The sequence below is a fragment of the Drosophila novamexicana genome, unplaced genomic scaffold (genome assembly GCF_003285875.2).
Source record: "Drosophila novamexicana strain 15010-1031.04,08,12 unplaced genomic scaffold, DnovRS2.1 tig00004549-arrow-arrow-pilon, whole genome shotgun sequence".
Taxonomy (NCBI): domain Eukaryota; kingdom Metazoa; phylum Arthropoda; class Insecta; order Diptera; family Drosophilidae; genus Drosophila; species Drosophila novamexicana.
Genome location: NW_020825047.1, coordinates 1,845,513 through 1,870,432, shown reverse-complemented (window position 1 = coordinate 1,870,432; position 24,920 = coordinate 1,845,513). Strand labels below are relative to the sequence as shown.

General features: G+C 38.4%; 1 protein-coding gene across 1 annotated transcript in view; it reads right to left on the bottom strand.

Annotated features, from left to right (window-relative positions):
* Positions 1–11,242: 11,242 nt before the first annotated feature.
* LOC115769286 (NPC intracellular cholesterol transporter 1) overlaps positions 11,243–24,920 on the bottom strand; it is a 52,219-nt gene continuing 38,541 nt past the window's right edge. The window contains exons 11-12 of the mRNA XM_030714009.1: positions 15,160–16,026; positions 11,243–11,516 (exon numbers count right to left, since the gene is read on the bottom strand). Coding sequence (XP_030569869.1) covers positions 11,437–11,516; positions 15,160–16,026 — 947 coding nt within the window. The 3' untranslated portion in view covers positions 11,243–11,436. The remainder of the gene's footprint in view (positions 11,517–15,159; positions 16,027–24,920) is intronic.

Here is a 24,920-nt window from a genome sequence, read left to right as displayed (position 1 = left end):
ACTGAGGTTGGCTTCGTAAAAAATATGTATTTTTAAGTCGATGCAAATGTCTTTAAAATAAATTATTATTATTTTTATATTCCCATTAAGAAATAAAAGAGTGCCAAAAAATACTAATTGAATATTAATTTGTATAAATAAATATCAATTTAAACCAAACATTTAGTAAGCGGCGACTTTGTACTTTATAATTCGAATAAAAAATAATTAAATTAAAAAATACAATTTATAAAATTTGTCTTTAAGACAACAAGTTTGCTCTTTTATTTCTTCATTTAATTTTTATTACTTACAAATAATATTAATTTAATTTAAAGAAGTTATATAATGCATATTAATGCATATTTTCTACGAAGCCAACGTCAGTACACAACATGCATTCATATCTGGATACAAAATTGGAGTAGATCATGATCAGCGCTAGAAAACTAACAAAATTAATTTCTTGCCAGATTAAGCTAGAGCAGTAAATAACAACACATTTAAAAGTTCTTATACATGCATACAACCAAAGGTGCTTGCACGCGTTTGGCTGAGACAAGAACTTTTCTCGAACACACTCTTTCCAAAAACAAAAGTGAAATCAATCTATGTGTGCTAGATGTGTGCTAGACAAGATGCGCCTTGTGTAAAAATTATTTAATTCTTCATTTTTCCTGTAAAAGTTATCGTTAGTATCTAGGGTAATATATCATTTTAATAAAGCATGCATTTCATGAATAAAGCAAAAGTGCTTTGCGTCGATCGTAAGTTCATAACTTTTTCGCTCAATGTACTTCGAAAACAAAGCGACGCAAAACACCATCGACCTGCTAAAGGCAGGCTGGCGACTAATTTCGCTGCTCGTGTCAGAATCAGCAAGCCGCAACTTCGGCATTCGTTCGCCTAAATGAACAGCAGTCGGCTGCCATGTCGTGCGAAGTCGTAAAAGCCAATTTAGGAAGCCAGGCTAGAAATTTTGCGCCGCATGCAAATTTATGGGCGTTACTCACCTTAGTGTTTGATTGTCTTTGGTAATATAATATTTTCATAAAATGTGTAACATAATAATGTGTAAGTTAATATTGTCGTACTTTTCTTGTGCGAAGTCGCTAAGACAAAATACTTATTAAAGTTGACCATCCAAGTTTATTGCTCACAACAGACTGAAAACTAAAATACGAAATGTTTTTATATTAAAGCTGGCCCTGACCTATTGTCGATAGCCCTGACCTATAGTCGCTAATGTTGCGGATTGGATTTCGTGCGTCGGCGGATGGGATGTTGACAGCAGATCATGCACAAGTGTCTGTAAATTGCATGATGACCGGGTCGGTGACTTTAGCCTGGCCGGATGTGTTAACATGTATGTATATTTTAGATTAACATTAATAGCCGAGTTGATACAGCCAAGACCGTCTGTCTATCTGTCTGTTTATATGCGAACTAGTCTCTCAGTTTTGAAGCTATCATCTTGAAACTTTTCATAGGTCCGTCTTTCTGTTGCAAGCAGTACATATGTCGAATATGGTTGAAATCGGTTCCTGTATGAAATACTTTTTTGGTTTATCAAGATATCTTACCCAAACAAGGCATTTAAAGTATTTATTATGCCTCCTACATGTATGTAAAATCTTATCGGACCACTATATCATAAAGATGTTAAGAGAACGATCGATCGAATAGCAGGTTCTTATATGGAAATCTTTTTTTATACATAACTCACTTGACCAAATTGACAAAACTTCTGGTCCAATTATTTCTAATCTAGAATTAGGGTCTAGTTGTAGTAGCTAATGCTGCGGGTTGATGGCAGAATCTTACCGCTAGTCTTTTCAGGCTCCCGGCTCCAGGCAATAACACACCCCATTAGTCAGGACCTTAACTAATAGACTCGCTGAGTTGGTCGACGATTTGGACGACAATGAATCCGATATGGGCAAGACTTAGTTAGACGATGAGTCCAACAATACTGTTAGTCCCAGTGCACCTTCAGTTGCTACTAACACACCCGCTGCGGCTTCCATAGCCACCAAAAATCAAGGACGTACCCACTTTGTACAAGATAAGAGAAGATATGCTAAGCTAAAGCACAATGTCTTACACATCCATAACCCTAAATTCACCAAAACTCTATTAAATTTGGACATACATATATATAAAATTTAAGTACTAAACAGGCAAAAGAATAAAATGGAGCCCATGCGCGAGCAACGCAAGAATGCGTAATGTAGACGCTGCCAACGCCATGGACGCCGTTTGCAGTCGCGATACGCCTGATGTTCCTCTGAATTTAATAGACCCGTTGGTGTACCAACCACCAGTGTTCACTTGCTCTTGAAGTCCACTCAATACCATCCATGCTGTTTCTGTACGGGCATTTTACTATCTTGTATTATAATTACTGAAAAATTAAAGTGACTAAAAGAACTAGAGACTTTAAATTTGGTGCATAAACAAATCGACCTTTTTTTTTTTGAGGCAATATCTTACATACTTGAATACTTTATATAATCAAAGTCTGACAATAAAACCATTTTCGAACATATACTAGCACGCTTGCAGCACAGCTTACACTGTAGCTGTGATACCTCTTCCCCACGTCTGAAGTTACAGAAAATGCTGTAAAGATTTGACTCAGTAATAAGTGTCCAAGTCAAGAAATTTTGCAGCAAAATTTTTTAATTAAAAACTCATATATACACAATTTTAACAAGGAAGAGGTTCTAGTCGGGAGCTCTCGACTAGGGGATACCCTGAACCCTCTTCTTCCAACATCAAATGCATATATATATTATATTTTAGAAGCTATATGTCAAGTTTGGTGACACAAGCTCTTATTATTTATTTTTATCGATTGCTTGGAAACGCAGTAAGTTATCGGAAACAAACTCGATCTGCGCGGGAACTAGGAGCACCTACATCTAAAATTTCAAGTCTCTAGCTCTTATAGGTTCTGAGATCCTTGCGTTCATACATACGGACGGACGGACAGACAGACGGACATGGCTAGATCGACTCGGCTATTGATGCTGATCAAGAATATATATACTTTATGGGGTCGGAGATGCTTCCTTCTGCCTGTTACATACATTTGGATTTTGCACAAATACAATATACCCCTATACCCATTTTTAATGGGTTCAGGGTAAAATAACGACTGATGTCAAGGCCTTGCATATTTAGACTCGGTACCAAAGTTTACGTTTAGACCAAGTTCGTGCTCTTTAAAATAATATCGATCAAGAGTAATGGCGCTGTTGTAATGTTCATACTCAAGCAGAGTCGAACATGAGACATACAAACTATGCAAGCGAAATGTGCCCATTGTTCCTTAATTTATGAGATGTGTGCCTCCACGCTTACAGAGCAACTAGAGAATGCGTCTTCTCTAATAGCGGCTCCAGTACCCACCCCTTAGGTAAGAAGTTGATGTCTTCATACCAGGGTGAGCGAAGGTTTCGCATCAGCGTGGAGCAACTTGACTGATAGATTTGAAATTAGAAGACTGTTATTCAACAGCCAAATCCATATGCTCTTAAATCTTCAATTAGCATTGCAGGAATTTGGAGATACAGCAGTTAGCTCTATTCATTCTCCAAGGTTAGACCTCCTTGAAGGAGACCCTTTTGTATAAAAATCCTCATTAAAACTATACATAAGGTTTCAGTTAATTTGCTAACTGGGAAAACCAGAAACCTTGTCTCGTATCCTAACCGTAGTCAGCAAGCCACCATGAAAATGAAGCCAAAACATAACACTGCTGATTTGGCTAGCCTACATCCCTGATGGGTCATTGATCTGTGATGACATTAACCAGAATGGCTACCATGAGGAAAATTTTCGTCGTATCAAAGTTGAATCCCAAGACCAATGCAGTTCGTTTCTCCGAATACGAAAAAGATCTTAAGGTTATGACCTATATGTACTGGTTCATTAAACGTTGCCAGAAACCTGTGGTTTATTTATTTGTACTTACCTAACGCCTTGAGCATTGAAGATGCTCGACAGCAAATAGTTCCAAGTTCCATTGGCATCCTAATACGCAATCCGTTTATTGATAAAAGTCGCCAAATTGATTGTTGGAGTCTTCAAAGCCTAATAGGGTATTACTCCATTTAAAGCCGTCAAAAATTGTCTTGTCGCTTTAACCCTCTCTGATATAGGTGGCCAATGGGAAGCAGTGAAGAACTTCAAAACACTTTCTAAAGGCCTGTCTAAGCTCAAGGCCATTCTCGCCAATTCAGAATACGCGGCTATATATTTGAGAGTCTGGAATTCAAGAGAGCGGGGTGTCCATTCAAATCCGCTGGAAACATATCAAGGCTGTCAATAACTTAGTTTCTGTTGCAACACTACGTCGGAACAACGTTACATTACTATTGCTGTACCTCATGTAGTCGCCTAGGTACGCTTGCGAAGATTGATTTTGAAGAAGCGTAATGAAAGAATGGCGCAAAATTGAACCAAATGTTTTTCGAAAATTGATGCATTCACTAGAAATCGTTATGAAACAAAAGGGCATGCCGATTAAATATGAATCTATATATCTTTCTTTCTTTTTTTACATTTTAAGATAATTCATTTAATTTCTGCCAATACTTTTGTTGCTACCAAAATTGACTTATTTTTGCTTTTTTACTTGTAAAGTAAAACAAAACATATATATAAATAAAATAATAAGTTCGTAATTTTAAATTTCGCCTTTTTAGCTTACAAGTAAATGTTGTCAATACTTTTGTCCGTAACATATTTTATGCTGCTGGTATATGCATATTTTTCTTACTCGATGAAAAACTGTTTAAATTTTTAGGCTAAAATAAAGCATGCAAATGTGTTTTTTGAGAAATGACTTCCACATCACATCGTTTTCATATTTACATGCGGACAGACGTACGGACGGACGGATAAATGCATACAATAGCCAGGCAGACATGACTATATCTTTACGAATGATAATAATACTATAAACCTTTTTAACAATTAGAATTGGTTCAGGGTATAATAAAAATATCAGTATCAATATTTCTGTACATTGTAAACTTTATTCAAAAATCGAAATACATACAGTTTTTCATGTTTTTATAAGCGGGGTATGCATTTACATATGTGTACAAGTTAACAACTAAGCATAAATATATTGCCCTAGCAATTAAGTAGCTTCGTATTAACAATGCTGACGCGCCAGAACTGAGTTCAGCGCTCTGCGCTAAGAACGGCCAGCAGCGGTAAGCTGACACTGCATGGAATGCTGAGTCGGCTTGCCGACCATGCTTTGATGGCGTGATGCATTGAGGCTTAGGGTATTTGTATAATTTGCTTGTCCCCTAGTTTTTAGTTTTATATGAAGCGCGCAACACATAAGTCGCCGAAATAAATATACTGCTCCGGCATTGCCGATAAAACATATCTTTCGTAATATTACTGGATCAAGGAGAACATATTTTGATCAAGGGCAGCGCGGGATCAACGCAACTTACCCAAGATAACATTGTGTTACATCGCAGAACATACATTAATGAATAACTGGCGCCCAACGTGGGGCGAAATGTCCCTGATGCAATACTACGATGACGTCGAAAAGAAACTCACGCTCGTAACTAACAAAATTGTAATGTCTCACGACCAAGAAGGCGCGGATTTGCTCAACCGGGAGGTCAGAGACGACGCCTTGCACGCCTTTATCTCCGGTCTTAGGAAGCCGTTGAGAGCGGTTGTGTTCCCTGCACAACCAAAAGATCTACCATCCGCTCTGGCCCTTGCCAGAGAGGCAGAAGCTAGCATTGAGAGAAGCATGTTCGCGAACTCTTACGCTAAAGCCTTGCAAGACCGAGCGCAAATTGCTGAAAGTAACAAAAACCGTGCCCAAGGCAAGCAAACCAGATTTAACAAAGATGAGCAAAATCAGGAGAGAAATCCCCATTTTGTGAAACGCCAAAAGGGCGGTCCCCAGCCCCAGGCCCCTAAAGATAATCAAACTGAGGCTCCACAGCCCATGGAAGTTGACTCTTCCTCCAGATTTAGACAAAAAACCGACTACAGCAAGCGTCAGGCTAATGAGTCCAACGCACCAAAACGCAAGAATTCGTCAGACCGTTCAACAGGTCAAAGACGACAACGCGTTAACAATGTCGTACAATCAGATTCCAAAGAAGCCGTAACAGAATTCGAGAAGGCGGCCAAAGAGGCAGTTGAAGAACTAGAGAGTGAGAACGAGTACGCACCTGGTGACGACTCGATTAATTTTTTAGGGAACACTCCCGGCTTCCGTACATTGAACGACGGTTGGCTGGGAGAACTCTGAAGATGTTGATTGACACTGGCGCGGCAAAAAATTATGTGAAGCCCTTAACAGAGCTAAAGACCATAACGCCGGTCGCCAAGTCATTCTCGGTAAACTCGATCCACGGGTCTACCGAAATCAAGCGCAAATGCTTGATGAACATTTTCCAACATACCTCCCCGTTTTTTCTCCTCGATACCCTAAGTTCTTTCGACGCCATCATAGGCTTCGACTTGCTAACACAAGCCGGAGTCAAATTGAACTTGGCAAAAAACACTCTGGAATACCAGAGTACATCCGAAAAACTCCAGTACTATCAATGTGCTGATGTGAACTTCACCGATGTCAACGACATCGTAGTCCCCCCTTCCGTAAAGAAAGAGTTCAGGGACATGATACTCAGAAACAAAAGAGCCTTCTCAAATGCAGACGAAGCTCTCCCTTTTAATACTGCTGTTATCGCTACAATCCGAACAGTAGACAACGAGCCTGTGTATTCAAGATACCCGAGTCTCATGGGTGTTTCTGACTTCATAAACAAAGAAGTCAAACAATTACTGGACGATGGCATAATCAGGCCCTCCAGATCGCCTTACAACAGCCCAACATGGGTGGTTGATAAAAAAGGCACTGACTCATACGGTAACCCAAAAAAAAGGTTGGTAATCGACTTCAGGAAACTGAACGAAAAAACCATACCGGACCGCTACCCCATGCCGAGCATCCCCATGATCTTAGCAAATCTAGGAAAGGCAAAATACTTCACTACCCTCGACCTAAAGTCGGGGTACCATCAAATTTACCTTGCGGAGCATGACCGCGAAAAGACTTCATTTTCAGTAAGCAGCGGCAAGTACGAGTTCTGTCGCCTACCATTCGGCCTGCGCAATGCAAGCAGCATATTCCAAAGGGCAATAGACGATATCCTGAGGGAACATATAGGAAAGATTTGCTTTGTCTATGTAGACGACGTCATAATTTTTTCTAAAAACGAAACGGAGCACCTTCAACACATTAACATTGTGTTAAAATGTCTAATCGACGCAAACATGCGTGTAGGCCCCGAAAAGACTCGTTTCTTCAAGGAAAGTATCGAATTCCTGGGTTTCATTGTAACCAAAGACGGAGCAACATCCGACCCCAAAAAAGTTAAAGCCATTCAGGAATTCCCTGAACCAAAGAATGTCTACAGCGTTAGGTCCTTCTTGGGGTTAGCCAACTACTATAGGGTCTTTATTAAGGACTTTGCCGCTATAGCGCGTCCGATATCGGACATACTTAAAGGGGAAAATGGTTCAGTTAGTAGGCACGTATCAAAGAAAATCCCTGTTGAATTTAATGAAGTTCAACGCGATGCATTTCACCGTCTGCGGAGTATTTTGGCATCAGAAGACGTCATGTTAATGTATCCAAACTTCCAGAAACCGTTCGATTTAACCACTGATGCTTCGGCCAGTGGAATTGGCGCGGTTCTTTCCCAAGGCAATAGGCCAATAACAATGATTTCTCGCGCCTTAAAACAGGCCGAACAAAACTATGCCACTAACGAAAGAGAATTGCTGGCCATTGTGTGGGCTTTAGGCAGATTGCAGAACTTTCTGTACGGTTCTAGGGAAATTAACATTTTCACGGACCACCAGCCGCTCACGTTCGCTGTGTCGGACAAGAACACGAATTCCAAGATTAAAAGATGGAAATCTTACATTGACCAGCACAATGCCAAAATGTTTTATAAACCGGGCAAAGAGAATCTGGTGGCGGATGCCCTTTCAAGGCAAAACATTAATGCTCTGCAAGATGGGCCCCGTTCGGACGCTGCAACCGTTCACAGCGAACTTTCCCTGACCTACACGGTCGAGACAACAGACAAACCTTTGAATTGCTTTAGGAACCAGATTGTCCTAGAGGAATCGCGTTTTCCGCTAAAGCGAAACTTGTTGCTGTTTCGCAGCAAAACACGCCACTTGATCAGTTACACTGACAAGAGCTCAATTCTCAAAACCCTCAAAGAAGTTGTGAATTCCGGAGTCGTTAATGCAATACATTGCGATCTTCCCACGTTGGCAAGTTTCCAACACGACCTGATTTTGTATTTCCCTGCTACCCAATTCTGGCATTGCAAAAATCTTGTGCAAGATATAACGGACAAAAACGAGCAGTTAGAAATCATCACTGCCGAGCACAATCGAGCGCACAGAGCAGCTCAGGAAAACATTAAACAAGTACTTCGGGACTATTATTTTCCCAATATGGCCAGTCTGGCCAAAGAAGTGGTTGCAAACTGCAGGGTCTGCACTAAAGCCAAATACGATAGGCACCCGAAGAAACAAGAACTCGGGGAAACGCCTATACCAAGTTATACTGGCGAAATGTTGCATATTGACATTTTCTCGACAGACAAGAAACAGTTCTTGACCTGCATAGACAAATTCTCAAAATTTGCAGTCGTCCAACCGATATTATCCAGAACGATAATCGATGTCACAAGCCCTCTACTGCAAATTGTTAACCTTTTTCCCGCAACCAAGACAATTTATTGCGATAACGAGGCGGCCTTCAATTCCGAGACCATCACTTCGATGCTCCGAAACGCCTACGGCATTTGCATTGTGAATGCGGCTCCGCTTCACAGCACCTCAAACGGCCAGGTGGAGCGCTTTCATAGCACCCTGACCGAAATTGCGAGATGCCTCAAGTTAGACAAGAAAATCAGCGACACTACAGAATTAATCTTAAAGGCTACGATAGAGTACAACAAAAGTTTGCACTCAGTAACCCTCGAGAAACCAATTGAGGTCGTTCATGCAGCAGCTTCTGATCGTCGCGGGAACGTCAAAAACAGGCTAATTAAGGCACAGCAAGACAATATCAAAAGGTGCAATGCATCCAGACAAAACCGCGTTTTCGAGGTAGGAGAAAAGGTGTTCCAGAAGAACAACAAGAGGCTAGGGAACAAGTTAACTCCCTTATGCTCAGAACAAAAGGTCGAAGCAGACCTGGGAACGTCTGTCCTCATTAAGGGGAGGGTGGTCCATAAGGACAACCTGAAATAAGTTTTCCTCCACAATTAGCTAGTAAGCCAACTCAGAGTTTAAACACCGTCTTATATTGTTCGTCCATTTCAGGTTTGCACTCACTTTGCTTGTGGCACTAGCAGCGGTAAATGCTCGGATCACCGACTTCTCGCATGTCAACTACATTCCGGTCTTAGACGGGGAAGTACTGGTGTTCGATCAACGTAGCTACTTGAGGCACTCAAGTAACATTTCCGAATTTGTTAGTATGATAGACGAGACGGAAAGACTGTCCGATTCCTTTCCACAGTCGCATATGCGCAAACTACTAGACGTAGATACAGATCACCTTAGAACATTGTTGTCCGTTCTTCAAGTGCATCACAGATTTGCACGAAGCCTCGATTTCTTAGGCACTGCCTTGAAGGTTGTTGCTGGCACCCCTGATGCTTCAGATTTCTTAAGGATCCGCGTTACAGAGACGCAGTTGGTGGAGGCTAACTCCAAACAGATACTAATAAACTCCGAAACTCAAAAACAAATAAACAGACTAACGGACACTATCAATAAAATTATCAGTTCCCGCAAAGGCGATTTGGTTGACACTCCTCATTTATTCGAGACCCTGTTGGCAAGAAATAGAATACTGAACACAGAAATTCAAAATTTAGTACTCACCATAACGTTGGCAAAAGCAAGCATAGTAAATCCTACAATCCTTGATCATACCGATCTAAAATCACTTATCGAACAAGATACCCCAATAGTTAGCTTGATAGAAGCTTCTAAGATCAAGGTCCTTCAGTCCGAGAATATTATCCACATATTAATAGCCTACCCTAAAGTTGAGTTTAGGTGCCAAAAGGTCTCCGTCTACCCCGTTTCACACCAACAAACCATTCTGCGACTCGACGAAGACACGTTGGCGGAATGCGAAAAGGATACCTTTGCAGTTACTGGATGCACCGTAACTACGCATAACACCTTCTGCGAACGAGCACGGCGCGAAACCTGTGCTAGCTCCCTTCACGCGGGAAACATCGCCAACTGCCACACTCAACCTAGCCACCTGAAAGCGATAATGCCTGTAGATGACGGCGTCGTGGTTATCAACGAAGCGACAGCGCGCGTCCGAACAGATGATGACGCAGAGGTAACCGTCTCAGGAACCTTCCTGATAACTTTCGAACGGTCTGCAACTATCAATGGCACAGAATTTGTAAACCTGCGCAAATCACTAAGCAAGCAGCCTGGCATCGTGAGGTCACCGCTCCTAAACATCATCGGACATGACCCGGCACTAAGCATACCACTCCTGCATCGTATGAACATCAACAACTTGCTATCAATTCGAGATTTCAAGGAGGAGGTAGTTGCGGCTGGCTCGCCTAAATTCTGGTTCGCGATTGGCGCGGTCCTGAATGTCGGACTAATTGGCTCATTCTTCCTTTTTCTGGTGCTAAGGAAAAGACGAGCCTCCATGCAGATGCAGAAGGCGATTGACAAATACGACATGCCCGAGGACGGCCATCATCCTGAGGGGGGGGTAGTTAACAACTAAGCATAAATATATTGCCCTAGCAATTAAGTAGCTTCGTATTAACAATGCTGACGCGCCAGAACTGAGTTCAGCGCTCTGCGCTAAGAACGGCCAGCAGCGGTAAGCTGACACTGCATGGAATGCTGAGTCGGCTTGCCGACCATGCTTTGATGGCGTGATGCATTGAGGCTTAGGGTATTTGTATAATTTGCTTGTCCCCTAGTTTTTAGTTTTATATGAAGCGCGCAACACATAAGTCGCCGAAATAAATATACTGCTCCGGCATTGCCGATAAAACATATCTTTCGTAATATTACTGGATCAAGGAGAACATATTTTGATCAAGGGCAGCGCGGGATCAACGCAACTTACCCAAGATAACATTGTGTTACATCGCAGAACATACATTAATGAATAACTTACATAAAATATCGATTAAAATTTATCACACCTTAGCCAGTTTACATATACTGTATTCAAGAAAAAAATTGTATTTCAGTGTTGTTACAAATACATACAACAAAAAAAGTTGTGAAAGGCCAGCCAAAATGGATGAGCCCATGTTAGAGATTTCGAAGATTTCGCTATTTATCTTTAATACTAACCACTAAATAAAAAAATTATCTTGCCCTAGATAACGAAGTTTCCTGCTCACCGGTATCATGGCTGTGAGATTCAAGCCTAGTATTATTTGGCGCACCTGAAAATGAAAAAATGTAATATTTAAATTAGTTTATTTATAATGCTTTTTAGATAAGCAGATATTTATTATATATATATTTTTTCAATAAATATTTGTGTATTCATAATTTTGCCAAAAATTACATTTAATATTTATGTTCCGTTAAAAAAGATATTGTATAATGTTATGATATATGTTAACATCTTGCCATATCGATATGCAGAATGCCGCAGCTTAAGCTTCATACGTACAACTCGTACATCAAATGATCAAAGCTGTCTTCGAAATGGATAATTTTATATACATAACAGAACATGGGCCAATAATGGATAAAATCTTTCTCGTGTCTAATTACTCGTTCCTTATTAGGCTACAAAGTGTAGCCCACAATAGAAGAAAGTGCTACTCAAACCGTAGAGCATTCAATAAGTTTATGCAATAAAACAATATTAGATATCTTCACATAGTGAATACAATAAAATACAATAAAGTGCACAGAATAATGCACATAGTAAAAATAAAAATATAAGAAACTAAACAAGAAACGCTTAGCACATATAAATAACTGCTAAAAGCACAAAAAAAAACAATATATATGAATATAGAATAACATTAAAGTAGGTCATTCTTAACATTTGTTAATAATAAAAGCGCAACCATACAAAATAAACAACTTTGTAAACTACAACTGATAAGAACAGAGAACAAATTAGAATTGAATAATTATCAACAATGTCATCAAATAATATGGCTTCAAGAACTAACTCCACTTACGCTTTATTCAATATTTTTAAATATATAACTAACTTGTTAAATCGAATTGATTGCAATTCGAATATAAAAAACAAAAAAAAAACCAGCGAATGTAATAAGATTATCTTAAATGGGTGAAAATAAAGCGATGCAACATTATGAAGGATATTACTATAACAAACTATCAAAGAATTTACGATAGATCCTCGACAAAACAGATTTTTTGTTTGCAATGACCTATTTAGAGGTTTAAACTGCAATCTGGTAAGTTTATTTAGACAACCTTGGGCATCTGCCTCAACTTGGAGCACCTAAATAATTAAGTGAAATTGCAATTGGCGAGATATACGATTATATGAAATAGACACCCCAGAAGAATACAAACGATGAAGTACATTTTTAAGACAACAAATTCCTTAAATACCTAGAACGCCATCCAAGTATTATTAATCTAAGAGAAAACACTATACCAAAATATCCAAGTCAAGAACTTTACATGAACATTTTGTCATTTTCTATTACCAATTGATGCTGAAAAGACACTTAGTTCACAAAACTCTAATATAAAAGAAAATAAGATGAAAAACAGCACAAATTTCAGAAATATATCCAATAAGAAGTGTGCGAACACACTACTCATATTGTCAGAAAAATCTGTTGACTTAATTTTGGCAGACCCACCTACCATTAGTCCAGCTATCTCAGAGAAAGTTAGAAAAAATATTCATGAATTTATTAGAAAACAATAACAAAATGTAGATAGCCTTAAGAATAATCAAGGAAAGGTGCTCTAGTCAAAAGTGTCCAACTGAGGGATGCGCTGAACCAAAAACATAAGTAGATCGCGCTCGCTTTCTCAGCTTAGCATTCTAGTTATTGATTGCAGAAGATAACACACCGCTGGACACTCTATGAAGAGTCTCGAAACTACTTCCCAGATTCGGTGGCGCAGTGCGTGACATGACTCTCAAGACTAAGACAAGGTTCCTCAAGCAGAATGTCCATAGGATCTGTCCCTTGCCACTAGAGTAATATATAGTATTAACTACCAATGTCAGCGATATTTAGTATTTTTGGTTACACATCCCTTTGAATTTTATATGAATTGAAAAACTATTAATATTGTTGATCTATCATTGTGCATTGAACTGTATTCAGTATTCTGTTCTTTTTTCATTAAGCTGTAATCTCCCCAGTTGAGCAAAAGAGTTGAAGCGGAGCTGATATGAATTTTCACAGGAAAGGAAGATTATATTTTACATAGATATAATAATTTAATAGGAAATTAGAGATTTATTGTACAATGTTAGCAATAGGTTGCATAATGCTGATAAGGCTACGCTAAGGCTACGCAACCGTTGGTTATTTGATTTAGCAACATTCGATAGGAATACCGATGTCACGACCTTCGCGTTATATTCCGATGTTATCTGGAACGTTCTGGCTATTGCCAAAATGAAAAACAAAGATAGTATTAAAGTTGATTAAACTTTTTAATGAGAGTAGACATAAGTTGCAGACGAAAATTTACAGTCGTTTTGGAATTTCAAATGTGTTTTTTTAGATTTCCTTTAAGTAAGATAGAGACAAATTTTGGCAATTTAAGACTAGGCCGTCAGTCGATGATGAATGTAGCCTTTGGAAAATGATAAACGACAAGGTTATTTTTGCGTCTGAATGTTTGCTGGGTGTGGTCGACTGATTTATTTATTATACGTTGTAATTTAGCGCTTTTTTCAATTTATATGCCTATTTGGCATATTACTCAAATGGTTCAATTGTTCTTTGTATTTATCGTTGCTGATATATTTTATATAACACTAAGATATCAACTGTCGCCGTAGTTTCTACAGCATCAATTAACTAAACTACCAATAATAAATTCTTCGTATGAACCTGATACAAAGGTATTGCAGCTAGTGTACCTATGCCTCTATCATAAAATTTTTCCTATGTCTTATCCGTTGATGTATAGCCCTTTATAAATGATCTTGGCCAATTAAGATTGCCACGTGAGGTTGCGACAGCGAGACCCTTGACTCTGTCAAGTACCCGGAGCTTTTATGTGTGTCAATTGGGGCTCTAATCATTATGCTGGCTAATTAAAAATCTATTTTATTTATTTATTTTATTTCATTTTTTTAAAACTCAGACTAAGCTTAGACTGTTGCTTGTTACTTAATAATAGGAAGAGAAGAGTACTCTGTAAGGCTAATAATCATCACAGGTAACGCGGAAAGGTTTGACTGCGCCAGCAAGATCCTTACTCTCTATCTTAACAGTAAAGACAGTTGCTATCATCCCTTTTAAGCCCTTTTTGATTAAAGAACCTAAGCTGTCAAACTCAGGAACTTGCACTTTGCGGAATAAATAAAAGTTGCCATTTAATCGCTTGACCACAGCCAAATCAGACACATTTTAAGCCTGTAATTTGAGCAATAGTAAGGCGAAAGCGAGTATTAGGTTGACGCTGGATGCGTTTGCGGCATCTAACTGATTTGGCAGAGTTCAAATTGGCTATCTCCGATTAACGAAAATTTATATTTTTTTTAGAATATACCCTTATCAAGGCCAATGTTTTGCGTTGTGGAAGTGCGCAGGAGGACTTAGGAGGCAGCCGTTCCGCAATCTTCTCTTGCTTAGTTTTCGGCAATTTTACACCAGCAACAAAAAGGCAGATTATTGCAAGCCGACATTACAATAGTTTTAAAACTGAGAGAATAGTTTACATAGAAACAGACGATCAAATACGAACATAGCTTAATCAGCTCGTAGGTTGACATTGATGAATAATATATATTTTCTGGGGTCGGAGAAAATAATACCCTCTACAAGGATATACAAAGAACAAGTTTATATTCGAATATGCTAATATATACTAAAATTATAATATAAAAGGATTACTTACCAATATAACTAAGTAGAACAGGCAAAAAGATTAAACCATGTGTTGCGCCAATAACTACGATACCGAAGTACATTCGAAAATAAAATACTTGGAAAATTTGGCTTTTCGCAAAAGCTAGGACTAATATTCCCGCAAATTTGGTAAGCGTTATACCTGAAAATATGGAGCTACCCATTTTTGATAAGCAATCGGCAGCTCTGTTCACTTGATTAATTTCTTTTGAGAGTGAAAAACTATGCACAAGATGTGAACAAAACTCTACAGATATTCCTATGGCCATCACAATATTGACCAAAGACACAGCATTGAGAGATATATTCCAGTAGTACATGAGACCCCCAAGGTTTACTATTATCATTGTTATAGTTATAATTACAACAAGAGCGGAATGTATATCAAACCCCATTAAAATGAATGTTACTATGAAAATGGAAAGGATTGAAATTCCTATACTTTGCAATGTGTCAGACCACATAGTTAAATATTGTTCATAAAAAACATAAAATACTGAATAGGGAAATACTTCGACTTGCATAGCTAAGTCCAATGGTAGTCCGTTTGATATAAGGTTATATCGTAACATTTGCGTGATGTTAGCAGATATCTTTCTAGCTGCTTCTAGGGCTTGGAAATAGTCCCTCGATGATTTTAAAATTGAATGATATGCCATAAAATATGAAGAGTCTACATTTAAAGTTTTTTGGGCGTAGTTATAGCGAACAGCTCCGCTGTAGGCAGCGTGGCCTGCTTTAACACATGAATCATCCGGATTATCCTTTAAGAAGAACGGTAGATATTTCCCAAAATCTTGTTCATCTGGCCGCTGCAAATCATTTTTCTTAATTATGCAGTTTGAGCAGGAAGTATCTAAAATAAACAAAATAAAGAAATTGATATCAGTTTATTAGGTTCAGACAGGTGTTCTCTAACTAAATGTATACATTTTGCGGGCCTTTCTTATGAATAAAAATTTTAGACATTTCTTTTTACCGGGTTTCCGCCCGTTAAAAATTGTATTCTGATCGCACCATATTGAGCTCTAAGTCTATTTGAATATATTTTTTATTACTTATTTATTTTTTAATGGTCGACAAAGTGCCTGACTAATTATTTAATACATAAATTAAATGTTAAAAACCTTAATTAGAATACACACATTTCTAAAAACATCACCGACTCGATGGGGTGTTTTATTTTCTCTTCCGGCCAGCTATTACCATTTTCATAGCTATTTCGTTATTAGTTCAGTGACGTTATAAAAGCCTACAGCTAAGAAGGAAGGTGTTAGTAGAAGAAATAGTATCCTTAAATAAAAATTAATAATAATATAATTTACTATATTTTTTAAGAAAATAAAATAGGAAAAAAAAAAGAAGTTATTAAGAAAGTAAGGAAATGTATACTAGCATATAGAGTATTCAGAAGATAGGATAAAGAGATAGTCATGGCTAATCACCGACCCCGGTGTGGGAAATTTATAGCATGTCTATATGCTAGTACTGCCTCTACTCATAACTGGGTATGGTCAGTGAAGGTATCCAGAAAGAACATTTTATTAAGGGAGAGAAAATTTGGTAGAGAAAATTTGATCCAAATTATTGTCACCTTTACAAAGTACATGAAATGAGTTATGCATAGCGTAATCGGTTGTGTACGTATTTATGAATAAGGGCAGATAGTTATTGGAAGATCTGGACGAAGAAAAGACACCGAAGATTGTTCTTCGATTCTTCGAGTATGATGACAACCGAAGATTCCATTTAAACAAAGTTAAACCTCGTAAGGCAAAAAGCAGCGATAACTTCTGAACTGAGTCAATACAATCCTGGATATTATTAAACTGTGGAGACCAGATTCAAAAGCAGTATTCAAAGATAGGACAAACACAGGAGATTATAGAAGTTTGGTTTTGAAAGGATTGTTGACCTCCTTAGATCAAAGCTAATGAGGATAGCTATAGGCCGATTGAAACAGAATTAAGAATCAAAGAGAACGCCTAGGCGCTTTACTGTAAGAACAAGTTTCTATGGAGTATTGTCCATTGTATAATTGACAAGATAAGGAAGAGAAAAATTGAATGCCAAAAACATACACTGTGAACAATTTAGATGCAATTGATTAGCTGAACACCAAAATTTCATAGCGTTCAAATCATCATATAGCTGAGAGTGATGTAGAGAATCAGTGAATAAAAAAATAGGTTTCACATCGTCCGCATACATAAGTATATAGGCATAAAATATAACAGACGGGAGATCGCTTATAAAAGGAGTAAAGATAAATGGTCCAAAATAACTATGTCGAGGAACACCTGAAGTAAAGTGCATCGAATAAAGATTTTTTAATCAGGTAGTAAATAGAGAAGTTGCATTCATTCATTCTGCATTGTTTTTTCGACCAACAAAAAAATTTATTCTTGACATACATTGACAAATTCTCTCTTCTCAAAAACTCTATGCATATCCTGGCATGCCATTATGGATGAAGGCACTACTCATGGTAATGATTATCCAATCAGTTTCTTTTTATACGAATAATTGTTATATGAATTTTATTCCACATATTGACCATTTTTCTATTTTTTTTCGAGTTTTTTTGCTTTTAAAAGATTATCTTTCTTATTTGGTATATGTATATGTTTTACCGAGAGTATGTTTTTATCCTATAGCCGTTGCCAGTCTTTAATAGAAGTAAATCTCCTATTTTTTAATGTGGACGCCTTTGCACGCCGTTTCCAGGCCCATCTTAGTAGAAGAGGATAGTCTATCGGGCGATGAGGAGGTTGGTGTCTTTGTCTGCGCAATAAGGAAGACCATACACCAGTCGGTATTTAAGTCTCTGACTATTGTCTCGTTTCTTACATAGCGGAACAGTGATAATGCGATCCAATGTTTTGATAATGGGAGCCTGGACCCATCTGAGTGTGTGGTCACAACCACTAAATTTTGCCCAGCCATATCTTAGCAGCAGGCCTATCTAAATTCACTACTTACGTTCATAACAAGTGAAGTGAAGCTATTAGTGTGCCGGATCCTTTTCTCGTTTGGTCGCAGCCGGTAAAATCGTATACCATAAGCTTGTTTGAATTTATTTAAAGTATAAATCTGAAGTCTCATATGGTACGGGCAGAGTAAAATGCCCGCAATCAGGCATAATCATAAACCACAAATTTTGGACAAGTGCAAACGAGCGACAAGGGCGATCACCCTCGCCCACCCTTTTCATTGACTTCTTACACATTTGTGCCTTTTGCGGCCGCAAGCCCACCGCAGGCATGTCAAAAAAACAAAGACCGTGCCCGTCGCCCAAATATACGCACCCATTGATGAAAATATCTTTGGCTCACGACAAACCCTTGATCAGCTTATTCGCACACATTTTAGCGTGTGTATGTGTGTGTGTGTGTAGAGCTCGAAATTCAGAAATGCCAAAAACTTCAAATCGTCAAATTTCCGTCGGGCAGGCAGGCAGGCAACCAACGCGCACTCAAACGCATAAATGCTTCCATCCATATAGACAAGTGTGTAAGTGTGCGTGCTTGGCGGGCCCAAAAATGCATCATGCACACATGCCAACGCTTAGGTACCCTTACCCTTACAAGGAAGGAAGGAAGGAAGGAGATGCACACAAGTGCGCAATGAGCAATAAGTGAGAGCGAGGCACACTCTGCACATGCATAAACGCATATGCATGCATTTGGACTGTAGGATTTTAAAATGGCATACGTATATTAAGAAAAAGCATCAGCCGCAGCGACGTCGAGGCCGGCGCTCGGCTACCACTCTCAGCAGTCTTACTCTGTCTGGGCACACTAAAATGGTCGCAGGCACCAGTATACCAGTCCAATTGTAGAACCGAGCTCAACGGCTTAAACGTCAATTATGTGGACCCAAAGTGCGTATTGACAGTGATATGAATGTACGGAACTGACTGCGTAGAAATCGCAATATCAGCCCCAAAGGTTCAATGTTTGCCAGATGGCCGGTTTACTACCATAGAGAAAGTCCGAGCCTTCAAGGACCACCTGATGGGATCATAACCATCTTAGACTTCTGGGAGCATCATGGTGGTGACCTTATGACCTTATGCTTCCTTTTAAAGTAAGTACACAGCCCACAGCAGTGTTTTCAAAGAAAGCTCGACAAGTCCATCCATCTGAGCTTCGAGCCTTTTGACTAGTAAAGTCCAGCAAGCAGCTCAACAGTGGGGTCCTAGCATTACAGCGTAAGGTACGTTAACTCTTTTTTGTCAGAATAGAGAAATATATTAAAGACAGCAGCGCAGGCGATTCAAAGCATTGTGGCAACGTTCCTCCACCAAAGGTGGTGCTTAAGCTGCGGAGAGTAGACCACTTCGAGCAAAAGCTCGAAGTCATTCAGTACCCAGTGATTCAGTCTTTTCGTTGTAGAATGCTACTAGGTTCATTAACCGCCAGCCACTGTGGCATGCACCGATCGATACGAGACTATTTATCAGAGGAGGAGCATGCAGAAACTGTCGCCTACCACCTAGAGAATAGTTTCCAGGCACTCGAGATTGCCACCAACGACGACATCTTGGCGATTAGGCGAGAGTAGCCTACTGTGGATGGAATTGCTGATTATACCTATGCGAGTGTAAGAGGTGACCGACGTGGTCCAACAACTGCCGAGGTAAAAATTCCCGCGGCATGATAAGATATGCCTCACCACTTTGAAGGCTGCGCTGAAGCAAGCGATCATTTTTTTGAATTCACCTATAATGAAATACTAACGATCGACTACATTCCGGACAGTTAGCGGCTGGCGAGTATTCAGATGGTCCATAAGCCTGACCAGCCGAAGGATGACCCTGTGTCAAATCGGACAATCAGTCTTCTCCCTTTGCGCTCAAAGGATTTTGGGAGGCTTGTTTAGCTTGTGCATCTTCAAAATATCATCCAGGACCATCAATTTGGCTCTAGGTTAGGACATAGCGCTATTGATCAAGTTCACAGGGTTTTCACTCATATCCCTATGGCATACGAAGAACCTACAATCTACGCAGGGGTGAGGTGCCACTAGTATGGCTTAAGGACGAAGTCATGCAGACGGATCACGAGGCAAAGTATCTGGGCGACATCCTGGATAAGCGACTGACATTAAGGCTGCACATCCAGGCCACTGTCTACTTGTTCAATAGATCGTAACTCCTCCTGCAGTGTAAGAGTAAGGTATACTACGCTTTCATAGACGATAGAGTGAAGCCTTACGGCTAATAAAAATGACGTTATTCGACTTCTTGTTAAGATTAATCTAGTGAACTCCAGACGTAAGGTGGGAATGGCCTGATTGTACAAATACATCTCTAATCTTGGAAGAAATAACTTTACAGCTACTGTTTTTATTGATATAGCGATACTACTAAGTAACCATTACTTTTTCATAAAATTTGGTAAGCCAAAGTGATATTTTATATTTCTACAGCTATGGTTTTACGATTCCATCATTTATCAGTTTGTCAATCTGTTTATTAATTTCTGATTGGACTTCTGGTATGCTGTATCCACAAATAAAACTAATGGCATGATGTCTTGATTATTATTTAAAAATGCTAAAATATTTAAATTAAAATTAAAATATATAACTCTACAGAGATTGCCAATTTATCCGACGCGGTATTAAGCTAGCTGTAATAGTAAACAACAATATTTAATCTTCCAGTTGCATCTGTATAACTTCTTATAAGCTTGGATAAACTGGTCAATTGTCCAGACTTCATTATAACTTTGGTAAAAAAAAGGTTCCTCAAGTGGACACAATCTGCAACTGACTGGTCTACTAGCTACCGCCTCTACACGACAGCCATACCAAAAACTTATTTCCAAAGGGAAAAAACGAATTAAAATAACGGTACACACACAAAACACAGATAATCGCAATTGCAATGAAGTTTATAGAATAAAATAAAGACGCGCCTGAATGTATGTATAGGTGCAGACAATTTTTTCAATTTTCTTAGGCATAATAACGTTTTCTTTAATAAATTCTGTGTTCCTTAACCAATCTTCTTTTTTTTTGCGTTTTTTTCTTTTGTCAAGCCAGCAATTTTGCTATGAAACATAACAGGTATGGTGTGTATGTGTATAGAAACCTATACACTACTGCTAGCTGCAAACACATTATTTAATTTGTACCTATGGGGTGGAGGGGAGCCCTTCACCTGTATATATATACTGTTCTAGAAGCTACATATCAAATATGGATCTTAAAACCTATGAGATTAACTCAAAAAACTTGAATTCAAAATCTATATTTATTGATTAACGGAAACAAACTTATTTAGCGCAGGCACTAGGAGGAACGACGTTTAAAAATATTCAGATCGACTCGTTCATACGGACGAACGTCGACTTTCCCCATTTCATTTTATTATAATCATTTAAACTCTTATTAAAATAAATTGTGATTATTTTGTCTGTTATTGTGGACCGTTTCGTTTAACTGTCAAAGAAAAGTTTAGTTTGGTTGATCGTTTTTATACCCTGAACCCATTAAAAATGTTTAATATTGGTTTTTCAGCGACGCATATCCAGAACTCTTGATAGTCAAACAACCCCTTTATACTGTTATTTATGACTGCCTGACTCACTGGCTGTCCGTCTAATTAGTGACCTTATGACGTAGAGGTGCACGCAAGTATGGAAAATTCTCTAAAATCGATTTTATGAAACTATTTTGTTTACCATTTAGTCGGCATCAAATTCTTTTTTAAATATTATTGAGGGTGTTCACACATTTCCTTCTTGGTGGAAATAGGGGTTAAAGATTTGATGGATGAAGGACCTTTAAGCTTCATCCAAGATTCTGTTTTTTGGATTTAGTGGGCGTAGTTTTTAAGTTTTCTCCGATTAACTTCAAATTAATTTTCAAATCCCTAGATAAAAACTTCATGAATATGAGTTTCAACGTTTTTGTAAATTTCATCCGCAACTTAGATAAATTGGCGTAAAACAGTATTATTTAGTCATGATTGTGTATTGCATAGAAGGAGTCATCAACGACCACAGAAAGTATATATTTTCTAGATCAGCATTAACAAATGAGTTGATAAAGTCATGCTTTTTAGTTTTACAGCTATCGTCTTTAAACTAACCATAGGTCAATCAATCAGTTACAGGCAATACATATGTCGGAACCGGCCGGATGGGACCATTTTATAATGTAGCTGCCATATTTCTAATAGTTTCTGTGCATTATTAATACCTTATTAAGATCTACGCATGTAACGTTTTCAATTTCGTTGACACTCAAACAACAATATTACTTTAATAAGATTGCAAAGTGCGCTGTATGAGCAGGTGTTTAATTTATACAAATGGCAGGAAAAAATTTTTTGTCTTAAAGTGAATATAAAATAAGTAAGAGGTTCTAATCGGGAGCTCCCGTCTAGGGAATACCCTGAATCCTCTTATACCAATACCAAATTAAGCTCGTTCTACACGCTCGTTTGTAGTAATGAAGATAAATAAGTAAATAAAAAAAAAAAAGGAAAAATTGGCAGAATTCGAGCTGGCAACTAATCACATAATTTGCTGCTAACTCTACTCAACAGCGACACCAACCAAAAAAAAAAAATTTTTTTCTCGTTAGGACTCGAACTCGCAACAGACCGCACCACTTGCAACCACCTCTACTCAACAACAACGCCATCAATTGCGCCTTAATAAGAAAAAACGAATAAAAATAGCAGCACAGAAAATAATAGCAATTGCAATGCAGTTGATAGAATTCTTGAAATTTGCGCTAGCTGCCGCAAGCTCGTGGGCAAAACACATAACTTTTGTGTGTTTCTTGACCGATCTTAATGAAATTTCCCACAGTATATCTTATTATACCATAGAATATTTGTGTATTCTCAAAAAGTAAATTGCATTAAAATTGTAGCTTAAATTGATTGGTAGGCAATACACATTGGGTTATTAACTTGATTTATATTTTTATTATTTACCCAATTTGCTCAATAAACAGGATTTCGATATTGATTTTTATCGATTGCTTAGAAACGGAGTAAATAATCGATTATCGGAATCAAACTCAATCTGCGCATGGACTAGGGGACCTACATCTAATTTCAAGTCTTTAGCTCATATAGGTTCTGAGATCCTTGCGTCCATACATACGGATAGATAGACAGACGGACATTGCTAGATCGACTCGGCTATTGGGGCTTATCAAGAATACATGCACTTTATGTGGTCGGAGATACTTCCTTCTGCCTGTACATAAATTTGCACAAATACAATATACGCTTTTTTTTAACCATTTTCAATGGGTTCAGGATATAACAAGTAAGAGTTTCTAGTCGGGAGCTCTCGACTAGGGGTTACCCTGAACCCTCTTCTTCCAACATCAAATGCATATATATATTCTATTTTAGAAGCTATATGTCAAGTTTGGTGACGCTAGCTCTTATTATTTACCAAAATTGCCTAAAAAACAGGATATCGATATCGATTGCTTAGAAACTGAGTAAGTTATCGATTATCGGAAACAAACTCGATCTGCGCAGTTACTAGGAGCACCTACATCTAAAATTACCAAGAAATTTGCGCTAGCTGCCGCAAGCTCGTGGGCAAAACACATAACTTTTGTGTGTTTCTTGACCGATCTTAATGAAATTTCCCACAGTATATCTTATTATACCATAGAATATTTGTGTATTCTCAAAAAGTAAATTGCATTAAAATTGTAGCTTAAATTGATTGGTAGGCAATACACATTGGGTTATTAACTTGATTTATAGCATTGTGGTAGTTGCGGGGAGGTGGCGATAGCTAGCTTTTATTATTTACCCAATTTGTTCAATAAACAGGATTTCGATATTGATTTTTTTCGATTGCTTAGAAACGGAGTAAATAATCGATTATCGGAATCAAACTCAATCTGCGCATGGACTAGGGGACCTACATCTAATTTCAAGTCTTTAGCTCATATAGGTTCTGAGATCCTTGCGTTCATACATACGGATAGATAGACAGACGGGCATTGCTAGATCGACTCGGCTATTGGGGCTTATCAAGAATACATGCATTTTATGTGGTCGGAGATACTTCCTTCTGCCTGTACATAAATTTGCACAAATACAATATACGCTTTTTTTTAACCATTTTCAATGGGTTCAGGATATAACAAGTAAGAGTTTCTAGTCGGGAGCTCCCGACTAGGGATAACCCTGAACCCTCTTCTTCCAACATCAAACGCATATATATATTCTATTTTAGAAGCTATATGTCAAGTTTGGTGACGCTGGCTCTTATTATTTACCAAAGTTGCCCAAAAAACAGGATATCGATATCGATTGCTTAGAAACTGAGTAAGTTATCGATTATCGGAAACAAACTCTATCTGCGCAGGCACTAGGAGCACCTACATGTAAAATTTCAAGAGTCTAGCTCTTATAGGTTCTGAGATCCTTGTGTTCATACATATGGACGGACGGACGGTCGGACGGACGGACATGGCAAGATCAACTCGCATATTGATGCTAATCAAGAATATATATACTTTATGGGGTCGGAGATGCCTCTTCCTCTTCCTTAAATACATTTGAATTTTGCACAAATACAATATACCCTTATACCCATATAAAAAGAGGCTCTAGTCTGGAGTTTCCGGCTGGAGGATACCCTGAACAATGTTTTACAAACACCAAATGCATCTCGCGCTATGCGCGTGTTTGCTTCAGCAGTAATAAAAATAAATAAAATAAAAAGTATTTCCTAGATGCAACTTGAACTCGTG